The 13,527-nt window shown below is 34.8% G+C and overlaps 2 protein-coding genes across 2 annotated transcripts; both read right to left on the reverse strand.

Annotated features, from left to right (window-relative positions):
- Positions 1-4,346: 4,346 nt before the first annotated feature.
- On the reverse strand, positions 4,347-7,931 carry LOC126605630 (uncharacterized). The gene is made up of 4 exons (XM_050273041.1): positions 7,460-7,931; positions 6,718-6,831; positions 6,548-6,618; positions 4,347-4,796 (listed from the first exon to the last, which is right to left on the reverse strand). Exons 1-4 carry the CDS (start codon positions 7,622-7,624, stop codon positions 4,544-4,546), a joined length of 603 nt encoding a protein of 200 aa, XP_050128998.1. The 5' UTR covers positions 7,625-7,931; the 3' UTR covers positions 4,347-4,543.
- A 1,034-nt stretch (positions 7,932-8,965) lies between these two features.
- Positions 8,966-12,776, reverse strand: LOC126606014 (probable glycosyltransferase At5g03795). The gene is made up of 5 exons (XM_050273476.1): positions 12,459-12,776; positions 10,846-11,797; positions 10,591-10,721; positions 9,936-10,284; positions 8,966-9,783 (listed from the first exon to the last, which is right to left on the reverse strand). Exons 2-5 carry the CDS (start codon positions 11,728-11,730, stop codon positions 9,118-9,120), a joined length of 2,031 nt encoding a protein of 676 aa, XP_050129433.1. The 5' UTR covers positions 11,731-11,797; positions 12,459-12,776; the 3' UTR covers positions 8,966-9,117.
- Between the last annotated feature and the right edge of the window lie 751 nt (positions 12,777-13,527).

The following is a 13,527-nucleotide window of genomic DNA, read 5'->3' on the forward strand; positions in this document are numbered from 1 at the left end:
AGTTTGATAAGAGAACGCTAATGTAAAATCTACATTATTGTTATTTTCTTCGATAATTTTTGCTTTTGATTGAGGAAACTTGATTCAACCCAACTACCGTGGAAACAATTATATTATAGAAAACTTCATTTTAATCCTTAAAAAAGATAAGATTTAGATTATAACCATATATAAGATTAAAATCCAATTTTAGTCCCTAGCACATTTAATCATATCATTTATTAGTTGTATTTTGATGTTTTATTTTATCTTTTTATTTTTATTTTAATGTATTAGTTACATTTAAATTTAATTTATATTTCATTCATCATAATATATTTTAATGTCTACATTTAGGCAACTAATTTTTTTTATAATATATATTCCGATAACAATTTTGTATGTTCTTCATTTAGGTACATTAATACATTTGAATATTTTGGTATATCCATCGGTACAAACATGTAGTTACATTGATTCAATATAATGCATTTTGGTCAATATAATGTATTTCGTTACATACACTTTGGTACACATATTTGAGTATTGACTTTTAGGTACATTAATTCAATTATTATATTTCGGTAAATACATTTAGGTACATACATTTTGGTACTAATATTTAGCTACATATATTTTTGGTATTGATATTTAGGTATATACATGTTGGTACATACATTTTAGTATTAACATTTAGGTACATTAATTCAATATAATACTTTTCGGTACATACATTTAGGTTCATTATAATATATTTCGGTACAATCATGTCGGTACAAATATTTCAGTACAAAAAAGTCAATTTTATATATTTTGGCACAATCATTTCTGTACACTTATGTATTTATATATTTTTGTATCACAAATTTCTTTTAATATTTTCTCATTTACATTCATTTCTAATTCAAAAAAACTAAATATGAGCATATTAATAAAATTAAAATTTAATATGGAGAGATTAAATAAAAATAAACATTAAATAACAAAAATTGAATGTAAATTTTGATAAAAGTACACTCAAGGGATTAAATTGAATATTTAATCTAGTACCAGGTTTTTTTTAAATTTTAATCTTTTGCAATGACTAATGTTCAAAAACCCCATTATATTATTGGGGTTGGGAGGTCCTTGTGGCTTTACTTAGCAATTGATTAGGCAGATCAAGTCTCGTGTGGATTTAAAAGTTGCAGAATCTTCTATATTTAGCATAGCATACAATTTCAAGTGACTAGACTTTTGAGTGTATGCGCATACGAAAAGTGATGGATTTAGAGGTATAGAGTACTATATAATGCGATTCCATCAAAGTGGTTTAGAACTTTAGATGATTAGACGGTGTCTATCACGTTGGGTCCCTTTTACGCCATGGGATCTCAATCTCTTGGCATACTAGCATTAGGGATATAGGTTCTCATTTCATTTCGTAATTTTGTAAGAACATGCTTAGCCACGTACGAGTATACCGATAGTGTTTTGTGAACCCTACGTACATCAACGACCAAGATCAATTCAATTTTTTATGCGCATGAGTGACCTTACTTAGCTGTGCTCGATCATTCTTTAATTAGCTAGTTTGAAGTGGCATTGTGTGGCTGTAAAACAATCTTTAAGCATACTAGCATAGCCACCACCCAATTCATTTCTCTTATATGTTAAATGGTAAAACAATCTTTTAGCATACTAGCTAGCAACAGCAGTAGGTTCTTCTTTCATTTCACCATATTAAATGGTAAAACAATCTTTTAGCATACTAACATTAGCAGTAGGTTCGCATTTCATTTCGTGATTTTTTTTTTTTAAGAGAAATGCTACACTCAAGTTGCCCAAATGTTAGGATTCATTATGAATTTGTGAATCCTACATATATCAACGGCTGATAAGATCAGTTCACGCGTGCGAGTGACTTAACTCGCTTATTCTTTAATTAGTTTTCAAGTGGCACTGTACGGTTGTACTTGGCTTACCTGCTATGAAGTTGTATATATATTATATGCAGCACTGACATTGATTGTTGGTAAGAAAATGAAGTGCATATTACTGTATATAAACACACAATTCTTTGGGGGAATATTATTAGAATGAGGAAAGTCCACAGCCGACTTGGGGAGGATGATTTCTGTCACAAACAATAATAAACCTTTGTGATAAATCAAATCAAATCAATGTTTACTAGGATTATAACATTATACCAAACTGTCAGGTACTCTCATATATAGAACTAATGTACCTTGGCAAAGAATTGACCAGCTAGCAGGTAAGAAGTTAATGTGTATTTAATTTTTTTGGTGTCGAAACAAAAATTAGTATGAACAAAATCCCAACACTGTATCTGCATGGTTTCTGCTGTCGGGGACTTTTAGTTCAAAGTTTCTCAAGGAAGAAGAAAAGCAAAACCCTAGTTACCTTTTTCTTTTGGGCAAAAACCCCTAGCTAGCTAGTGGTTCCAACTTTGTATCGGTTATGGCCAACTCTCATTCCACTGACCTGTATGATTTGTTGGATTTAAATGTGGATATGGGATGGGACTGATCTGGGAATAAGGGGGGTTTTCTGCATCTGTGAAATCATGTGGCTTTAATTTAATCTGTTACATGATTCCTTCACACACCTCCCCTAACTTGGATGACATATTATAACTTGGTTCAATTCATTTCTGGACATTATTCATTAATTATTTCAAGAAATCAGTTTTTTATTTATGTTTTCTTATTATTTAGAATTATTTGTCCGGATCTCAAAGTCGAGTATACAACAATATTGTTCAAATTTAATCACCTGCTAAGTACTGAGTTTTATCACAAAAGACATTGATGCAGTTAAAAGTTGAACCATTCAATATAAATTATATTTTAGTCTGCCAAAATTTCAAATTATTCTTCGACATTATTATTATTACTACTATTATCATTATTATTCCTATTTTTATCAATCTCTACACTAATTAAATAGTAAATAATCTGTTACTTTCTTGCTCTATTCACATGCAGTTCATGTGAAAGCATGTTCATGAGTCTACACACATCAGACTAAACATTAATCTCAAACATAGTAAGTGGAGCCTGATGACCTATATATATATATATAATTTTTTTTTTTTCCTAATTGGTTGATCATATTTATTGTTTTAGATAATAAAGAATATATGTGAGTTCATGTTCAATTCACGTGCGGTTCAGCAAACTGATCAGTGTTTGCGTTGATTTTAATTTTTAGAAAATACGTATTGTATGACCATGCTGATGCAGTCACTGGTCTTCGATCACATTGGAAGCTCATGCTTTTGTTACAAATGGTCCACATGAGTGGTTCGATGAGTAGTAACTATATATGAGTCCCTTTGCTCTGAATGCAGATGCTACCACTGACTCAGTGTGAATTAAATGCAGCTGATGGCATTGGGTGAGCCGCCCCATGGCCATGAAGGTATGAACACAATGACAGAGATGACAGATAACACATGCATTACAGACCCTTTCACATCTTAATTAATTACTCAATGGCATCTCAATTGGAGATTAACTCTTTAGCTACTCTCGGTTTGTACATCTCAATGTTTATCTTTATTCACATATATTACACACCACCTCTCATTTTAGTTAATTAATGTATGTAATCTCAGTATGAGATTCTTAACAATTCTCAGTTATACATCCCCATGTGTTTTTATCTTTGATCATGTGACATGTGAGATAACAAAAAAAAATATAATTAATCACTATAAGATTTTTTTTTTTTCTGATTAATCATTCTTCAACCTTAATCTTTGATCACTAGACGATGTCAGAGACTCCTTCTACCGTCAATTGAATACAATTAATGGTAGAATTGCAAGGGATAAGTTCTAGAGACTACTCCTTCAACCTTCAACTGAACAAATTTGAAAGTGACATCTATTTCTTCCTTCAACGTATTAGGTATAGTGAGTTAATTATCTAATTCATTTGAATCCTAAAGATGAAAGAAAATGATGTACTACCGGTTATTGAATCTTCCCATCTCAGTTGGTCGAGAACCAAATCTAGTCAGTTCATGCTCAGACATTTATGTGATTCACAACTGTGCCTACATATGCAAACTTGCATTATGTTTAGAAATTAGAACCGCAATTAGCTGAAAGCTTCTTTCTCCATTGAGGAAAATAACTTCATTGTAAAACTCAATGTGGATTGGAAATCTGATTTTGTTGCTAATCCGGCTGTTGACCAGGTTTTGGAAGCTGAAATGTGGGGTTTATTCTTAGGTATGAAGAATTGTTTCAGCCTGTCAATTGAACTTGAGTTACCTCATAGATAAACAAGACCTCAACGATAAGGTTATTTTTCGGATAACCAGCGTTTGTAACACAATTGATGAACTACTACAAGAAATGAAACAGAAGGAAAAATGGAAGTCTTTGCTTATTGTTTCCATAAGTTAGACAGTAACAAAGAATGTCTTTCTCTCACCTTGTCTGATGTCTAATAGTTCCCGCCCAATATTTTTGGTCGAATACAAAGAAATCTAAATAGAGCAATTTCTAAAAGTACACTGCTGCAGAGAATAAGGGTTTTATTAATTTTCTCGCTTACGCTCTCCTTCTCTTGGGACTTAAAATGAAATCGTCGTCGTCGTCGCTCTCTTTGATAACTCTCTTCATGGCTTTTACATCGCCATTCTTAGATGCCTGCTGTTGTGGCCTCTGTGAACTCTCAGGTTTACTTGGTGGTTTTGGTGTAGACTTAATAGGGGTTCCCAAACGGAGTTGCTTTTGCTTTCTCTGCTTCTTCTCGTATGCCTTTCTGGATCTTTCAGGGGACAAAAGGCCATGCTCCATCATCCTGCAAATGAGTTGAGAACATCCAACGTTTAGAAGAAATTCACGTAGCATCTAATTCACAGCACTAGAAATTCGGCAGCATATCCAAAATTCATGAGCCAATGCACACCAATCATTAACTAACTCTTATATGAGATGTTGCAAACCAACAAGAGAAACGAACCCCAGAAAAGTTGCTAGGCTCTTATAAGTTCATCGGTTAGTTTTCAAATTTGTGTGGGCACTAGTGTAAATAAGAAGTTCGTTAGCCACAGAGCTTACCCAACACAATAAACAAACAACGAAAAGTAGAAACCTATGCAAACCCAAAAGTGATTTGTATTTCAGGTTCAACAAATATAGTTGAGGATAAGAGGCCAAAGAGTATTGCACATTCAAGGGGGATTCCTCGTGTATTCAAAAACTTGAGAGCGTTTTTCATCAGAAACTCTGATACGCACATTGCACAGAAACGCTTGACCCACTAGCCATTCACTCACAGTGCTGCGAAAAGCAACGAAGACTGTAGAGAAAATGAATTCTATTGCAGGACTGTAAATGGGTTGGATCATGTTGAATTGCATCCTGAGCACATTCATCAGCGGCAACCAAATGCAAAACTGATCTTGGTTCACACTGTTTAAGATTGATCAATTTTTAAATCTGCTAGAAATTACTATCGTTTTCCATGGTTCTACTTCTAACTGATCAAACGTGTTCCAAAGAAAAATTTAGAATGTAAGGCACTTTCAACAACTACCGATGTTGGATCAGATAAAGTTATATTACCAAAACCGAAACAATCCATAGACAAATTTGCAACAGTCATGCTGTTCTACCAAATTAACCAAGTGTTTCTAGACGAGAATCTAATTCCAATGTTATGATATAATGTGCAAGAGCTCATCAGTAAACCAGTGTTTCTGGATTTAATTTCAAATGTCCATGGTTGTCAGCGTAGTATCCATTCATTCTCATGAAGTTTCAAGAATAAACTGGCTGACTAAAGTTTTGAAAAAAGATTGTTCGGGTTAGCATTCAGTGCCGCAGTCAAATGGGGTCTAAATTGAAACAAATACGGCTGGTCCTAAGTCCTAACTCATAAGTTCATCAAATAATAAAAAAGTGGGGTAAATTATCAAGAGATAGCCGACCTACCACAGTGCAGATCGGGGAAAAAAACAGGGCCTGTGCAAAATCATGAATTTTATCTGTTTTGTTGATTCAATAAGAGAAAGATTTTTGTGCCGCTTAGCTAATAACTTCTGATTATGAAACCAAAAGGACATAGAAAGCTGCTTTACTATGACTTTTCCTCACTTCCTATAAAGTTTACACTCTTACATTTCACTGAAAATTCATATTATCCATCCCAACTACATATAGAGTTGGAAGCCATCACCGACAGAAAAATATACTTGTTTTGGTAGTGAACATGCAGCTTACTGGTATAGTTGTTGTCCACATAACAATCTATATATGCAATTCTTCCAGATGAATATTGGCTTAGGCATATCCAAGACAGTGAAAAGGCACCATCATCGGACTAAACATGATCTGGATCCTAAAAGTACGGAAGCAGTCAACTAAGGTTAAATTGGCTTTGAGGAATCACTATCATTTGATGAACTTTTGAATGGAAGGGGGCCTCGCAAATATAAAGTTACTTCCAACAATATCAACCTTGCAGTGAAATCGAATTTAACCAGTTTGTACATTCCCCATATGATCAAATAGAAGGATAAAAGATTTATATAGATAAGGAAAAGTTACCAGAATTCTGCCATTTCACTTGTTGGTATCTGTTTGGACAATGACTCGTAAAAGATCCTCAAAGGTTCTCTCTGGAAATAGAAAGCAATAAAGAAACACAGGGATGAGTGGCTCTTTATCAATATAAACTAAAACAAGCATATAAATAAAAGTGATGGGAAAAGAAGAACCTCTTCTGGAGGATCAAACTTCTGGCCTGCCAAAGTGTATACTTTCTTCTCTCTCACTTTTGTGGTGGTTTTCTTTGTTATCGTCTTTGATACCGAATTCAGGTTTGATTTTACCTGCACATTTGAACAACTAATACTGAATCCATCACACCCAACATGAAATCAATACAGTCAAGTCTGATACCATGAACCCTGGAACCCGTCATAGAAACATAGGTTGCACCACAAATCAACCATGTCATTGTCAATTATCCAAAGGGTAGTGATTTTCACACACCCTGTTTCTCCTTTGCACTCCTCCCTTTGTCTCTGCCTCTTGATTCTCCTTAGATTTATTCAATCCTAAAAGTATAAACAAGGGGCGGAGTGCAGAAGGAGAAAATAGGAGTGCGGAGATCACTTCGCCTATCCAAATAATCTAAGAAACAGAAATTAGAAATTCAGAATACACCAGAAACCCCAAACCAATATACCTAATGCATTGAATACACATAAATCGATTCAGAACCCACAAACCCAATTCACCAAATTAAGAACAAAACCACAAAGTTCACTATACCATTGTCAATCATCCAAATTAATTAGCAATTCCTAATTAGAACATCCCCTAATCCATCAGAAACAGCTAAATCAATTCACAACCCCACAAACCCAATTCACCCAATTGAAAACCCAATCCAAAGAACAAAACTGTAAGGTCAAAAAGTTCAAAAAATTCAATCAAATTTGACATGGGTTTTACCTCAGTTTTTGTAACAGTCTGCACAGATTTCTGCCTGAAATCAGCTGCCTGCTGCTTGCTTGAAGAGCTCTCAATCTTCTTCTTAGTGACAGAATATCCAATCTTTCCCTTTGAAGAACCATCCTGCAGGGTGCCGCCGCTCTTCACCTTGGCAGAAGTAGCCATGGATTCCACCACCAATCTCTGTAAATTAATTTAATCTAATGTCTTGCTGTTTGGTTTTGATCGGATGATAAGAGACTTTATCTGCTTTTTGTTTCCACCTACTTTTTTCATTGAAAATTCATCAACGTAATAAACTTTGAAATTTTCCAAAGATTTAATTTATTGACAAAACAGATAAATTAAAGGAAAACTAAATTAAAAATTATGAAAAAAAATATGGATATTAGGATTTGGATATATCAGATTTGCAGGTTAATGAGTATTGTTCAACCGCTTTTTCCAGGTTTTGCTAACAGATGAAGAACGGCTTCTGCCTTCTTTTATTTTTATTATTTTGATTGCTCATGTCGAAAAGACATTGTTGCCCTTGATAATTCGAAGGAAGCGTCAAACGAAGGGTAAAGTGGTCATGCTCGATGTTTCCAACCGACGCGAGAACTAATAGGGTGTGGGGATCTTCATTTTAAACAATTATCTGTAGACGTTGGATTAGTCTGAGTGCGTTGTTCGTACAGAATCTTATGATCGCACGGTCAGCATATAAATCTTGAGGATTTTAGAGGCTCGAGGCCTGCACTAACTTTGACGTTAACGATGGTCGGGCCAAGTGCTGGAAAAATAACCGACCTTGCTCTGTAACTTTTAACCGTTGATTTGGGATTGTCCTAAACTCCAAAGAGATCAAACTAAATGAGGCTGAATTAATTTCATAATTAAATTGATTAACTATAAAGCATGGTTATTGTCACTTTGAAAAGTTACCTACACTTCAATTTATAAACGTAAGAAAAAGTTTGGACGATGAAATTTCAGATTACTAAGAAATTATAAAATAACGAAGATTGAAATGACAAAATTGTTATTTTCTAGAATTTGTAAATATACTTATTTGGTTAACCTTGAAGAACAATGAAATTTAAATACGAAATTTGAAACGGATAAAATTAATATATAAATGTGAGTTAGAAGTTAGAAAATGTGCTAGTAATGGTGGTGGAGACGACGGTGATAATGGTGGTGGCAGTAGGTATGAATAGATAACGATATCTAGTGATGGCAACAATCGTGATGGTTATGATGATAGGAAATGTGTTAGTAGTGGTGGTGGAGACGACGGTGATGATGGTGGTTGGTGGTGTCGGCAGGTACGGTAGAGACAACGATATGTTGTGGTGGCAGCAGTCGTGATGGTGATGGTGGGTGGTGGCGGCCGTGGTGACATATGGTCGGTATATATGAACAATGACAAGAAGAGTGGGAAAGAGAGGGAACAAAAATCTTTTCTCTGCCTTTGCTTACACAAAATATTTATACTTTAATAACAATTCATGAAACCATAAATTTCTGAAATTTCAAATGCAACCTGCCACCACTTCATTTCCTTGTTATTCCACTTTTTTCCAAGAGGGTTCCTTACTCCAACACCAAAATTAAATAAAAATTAAAAAAATTAAATGAAAATGCAGAATTTACATGACTATAATGTTACTGTGTCAATTGGGTTTTATCTGATGGAGTCTGTTGTACCAAATATTGTGCAGTATCATATGAAAAATATCATACTTCTCAGGCTTAGCATGCCACAGAAAATGCTGTTGGACCTTTTTCACCCTCATTTGCATCTGTAGATATTTCTTCTTCGGGATCGAAAGGAGTATGTTCTTCAAATTCGGGATATCCTTTTCCAACACGAAAACAGCAAACGACTCCCACTTCAGTACTTCAAAAAATGGAGGCACGAAATTGTCTGATATGATCACCGGAACACACTCGTAGAAAATGGCCTCTACCACTCGCGGGCTGTTCACTTCATAACCTTTTGCGCAAATACAGTACTTGCTGCTCTGCATACGACGGATGTAGTTCTTATTTCCCTTTCCTTTAGGCAATCGACCGAAGATCTGCATGTCAGGATCTTTGTTTTCCCAATGCTGTAACAGGATTGGCCTAACATAGCCATGCATGTTTCCAGCAAAGAAAGCGAGTATTGGCCTCTTAGAAGGATGATTGCCTCCGAGATCTCTGAGAGGCTTCTTATCATTCTTGATGTATGTTTCGGGAAGAGACACGTCCTTGCCAAATACAAAACCTTCTTTGACATCAGCATTGCAGAGGGCTCTTATGCACATGGCCATAATTTCCTTTGTTTCTGTTGGGGCCTGAAGAAGTAGCTTTTATTAGAAAATATACTGATATAACGTACTCAAAACTATCTGCAGTTTGAATTTGAATGCTACTTAGAGATAAATTAAAAATAAATACCCTTACGAAAATCGCAAACCAAACTATACAGGAAGCTTGAAAAGCATACCCAGTCATGACAAGCAACAAGAAAATGATCGGCTCCTCCAGTTCTGTTCCAGAAAGGATACTTCCCAGCAATCATGTCCACATAGTCCTTCAAATATTGTACAAGATTTTTATGACTGTGTGAATTGGCCACGTATAACCTTTCCTCTAACATTCGAGAGCTAAAAGGCAAGTAATACAGGTGGGCTTCCTGAGGGTTTTTAGTGACAAATCTCTTGTCAGCTTCCATCAGCTTCATGAACCATCCCTCGGAAGCATATATTCCCCTGAGAAATGGCGAGTGTAATATGGGTCTTTGTCCTTCCCTGTATACGTATACTTTAAGAGTGTTCTCCATTAATTCGTAGCTCCTGCAAATTAGATGAGAATTTAATTGAGAGAAATAATTAATTGAATAGTCACACACGCAGCTTATAAAATTTGTAGAAAAACTATGATGATTTTAAATGAAAAAAGTAACTACTAACATTGCAAGATAATGCATACGCCAAAACTTTCATTTGATCCCATCCAATAAGTTACCAGCATATGACAGATATCATCAAATGTTTTTCAGTAAGAACATTTTTGTGGACACAAGCCTGTCTTGTTCACAATAACTTCTAAACGAAACTGTACTGTAAGAATTCATACATATAACGGTTTCATTGACTTACCTTTTAAACATGGAAAGATTCCTATATAGTGGAGCATAAAGAGTTTGATCACTCTTTATGAGGGGTGCATTTTTGATCTGTGATGCTGCATATTGCAACTGTCGGTCAACCGGTGAAGACCATAGTGCTTTCTGACCAAAAACAACAAAAAACACAACAAAAAAAAAATATAATAAGTGAAAAATAAGAACAAAGAGTTGAAGCATTTTAAGAAAAATCAGATTCAAATAGCATAATCTAATCTTTAAAACGTACCACTGAATGGTACGAGGAATGACTCTTACGCAACAGCTTGTTCATATCAGATATTGAATATAAATCCAAGACTGGACCCTCTGGCTCTTTGTTCACTTCGGGGACCCTAGTCATTGAAGAACTTTGTTCTGTTTGGTTGAGGTCACTATGCAATTGCTCAGACTTTTTGGGTTTCTGAGACAAGGTTGTTAGATCTTTCTGAACCAAAGTCACATTTGAGCCAACAGCTATAGGGGGTGCTCCAATGTTTGTTTCAATAATTGCTGGAGCTGTGATAGGTGATGAATTTATCATCGGGGATGCAGGTGAAGTGGTTGGAAAACCAGCGGTAGGATTTACTACTTCATCTGTAGTATTACTTTCATTCCTAGTCCCGCCTTCTGAAAAAGTAGTCTCAGTAGCATTTTGCTTTTCAAAAGAGAATTGTTTACGCCGCTCTTGTGCAACGTCAGTCTCCAAGGGATTGAGAATTTTCACAATGAAAGTTCTATTTTGCTTTACAAAAGTATCAGTTGGCTCCTCCTGATCTTCACCTGTATCCTCATCAATTTCCAAAGTTCTGTTTGAGCCCTCACTTCCTTCTAATACAAAACCTGAGGTCCTACTATCGTTACCTATCTCGTGAGTTCCATATTTACTAGTGTAGTTCACATCATTAGAAAGTGACATGTTACCAACCGCCTCAGAATCAGTTGGTGAATCCCCAGCTTGGAAGTGACTTTTCCCCTCTACCGGAACCTTTGCAGTAGAGAGTATAGATGATGAGAAAGTACCATACGGAAATTCAAGATGCCAGACAACTAAAATCACAGCAAACAACATTCCCACAATCCACAGCAATCTCCTCGTTTTGGCTTGATACATAGACAAAAGCTCCCGACCCATTTTGAGAGACCGCTCTAGTAATTATTGGGCAACTTTCGACAAAATTGTCAAAAAAGCATAATCCACCCTGCACATTTCCCAGTTCCACAATCACAAACTGTAATTGTTAAGGAGATAGCTATTTTCCTAATTGCTGAAAAGAATTGAATGCTTTCTTCAATCAGTCCTCAAATGCAGTTAATAGGATACCTTAAAACCCAACACATGCAACTAATTGTTGAAGAATTCCATATAAACCAATCAAGAAATTTAAGCTGCTCATCAACAATTAGACAGTAATCCTTGCAGTTCTTAATTTCCAAACCAATCAAATTAAATTCAAGAAATTTGAATTATCTATTATAGCTGACATCTTCCGATTTCCACCAAGCAAACCACAAAGAACTCTTCAAATTTCTATGAAAATATCCATTAAACTATGATAAACCCATTAAAATCTGATAATTTTGCAACTATTTAAAAGTAAACAAATACAGAAAAAAAAAATCAAGAATCAAACTTCAATAAGCACAGCTGATTGAATGGAGAGAGAGAGAGTGGCAAAAATGAAGATTCCAAATTTGTTCGGAATTCTACAAACTGGGTTTGGCTTGTAACCAAGTTCCGGTTCTAACATTACATTCATAGCCTAGTTTACGTTTCCTTCCAATTCCCACAATTTCTCAGCAACCAAACAGTTATTTTCTCCCTATAAGAAACAGAATAGCTTAATGGGTTCAAGGGAATACCTTTGCTTTCACAGAAAAGCTGCCGAGCTTCTTCGCTCTCCTTCTGCAATGGCCTTACCGAGATGCGGGAAGCTGTGAGATTTTCATTGACTTGTCTATCCAATTTGCCACAGCTACACACTTTCTTGTCTTCAATATTTACAAAAACGGCACCTCCTAATTGCCTTGGTTGACAGGAAAATGAGAGATTAGACTGATTAATTAGTTTGCAATTCACACGAGTTTTAGTAGACGCCAGACGGCGACTATTCTCTGATTGATTGGTTTCTTGCGGCGTTGCATTGCTATCAGTTGGTAGAAGCTTCATCCTTTGGGAATTTATGGCTTAAATAACTACAAAATATAATAAATTTATTAAGTTTCTTTTGGTTCTCTTAGTAGTTAATAATTTTCTTTTTAATGCAACCTAATCTATGAAGGTGGATACTAAAAAAACTTAATTGGTTTTATTTTTTTTTTCTTCCTCGTTTTTGCTTCAATTTCCATATCTCCCTCAACAAAATAATTTTGAATTTTTGTAATTTTTTGAAAAATCTAACAGTTAAAACATTCAAAATATTATATACTCTAGAGCGCCGTAAAATGAGTATTTAGATCAATATTGACTTCTTCCAGGTGTGACAATAATACACCTTGATTTTGAATACATTGAAATATTAATAAAGTAGAGGAAAGCGATTGTAGATGGAGATATAAGATTTGTTTTTCTTTAAATAATGCAAAGTGGGATTGTATATTTGCCGATTACTTCCATCTTATATTTATTTTGAAGAAATGATATTATCTACATTAAGGAGAAAGATGATTGGCTAAGCCTCACAATGGATTAGCAATAATATAGTTTAAATTAACCTTTGGCGACCTCTCACTTGCATCTCATATTTTGAATTTGATTTCTAGAAGAAATGAATAAATGAGATGATAAAATATATGAACAAATTAATATTTTGTAAGATTTATTTATGTGAGTATAAAGAAAGAAAAAGGGAAAAAGGAGAAAAGGAAAAGCGAACAGAATGTGGCACAAACTTTAATTTTCTTGAGGATGAAAAAAGGGGGATTTTTTAAG

The sequence above is a fragment of the Malus sylvestris genome, chromosome 15 (assembly GCF_916048215.2).
Source record: "Malus sylvestris chromosome 15, drMalSylv7.2, whole genome shotgun sequence".
Lineage (NCBI taxonomy): Eukaryota > Viridiplantae > Streptophyta > Magnoliopsida > Rosales > Rosaceae > Malus > Malus sylvestris.

Bases quoted from the DNA above. Each gene is read 5' to 3' on its own strand.
- LOC126605630 (XM_050273041.1), bottom strand. From the start codon at position 7,624: ATGGCTACTTCTGCCAAGGTGAAGAGCGGCGGCACCCTGCAGGATGGT. The intron at 6,619-6,717 runs GTTCTTCTTTTC...TTCTATTTCCAG, and splicing joins AGTTTGATCCTCCAGAAGAG to AGAGAACCTTTGAGGATCTT. The intron at 4,797-6,547 runs GTAACTTTTCCT...ACTCATTTGCAG, and splicing joins AGTGAAATGGCAGAATTCTG to GATGATGGAGCATGGCCTTT.
- LOC126606014 (XM_050273476.1), bottom strand. From the start codon at position 11,730: ATGGGTCGGGAGCTTTTGTCTATGTATCAAGCCAAAACGAGGAGATTG. The intron at 10,285-10,590 runs GTAAGTCAATGA...TCTAATTTGCAG, and splicing joins AATCTTTCCATGTTTAAAAG to GAGCTACGAATTAATGGAGA. The intron at 9,784-9,935 runs GTATGCTTTTCA...CTACTTCTTCAG, and splicing joins TTGTTGCTTGTCATGACTGG to GCCCCAACAGAAACAAAGGA.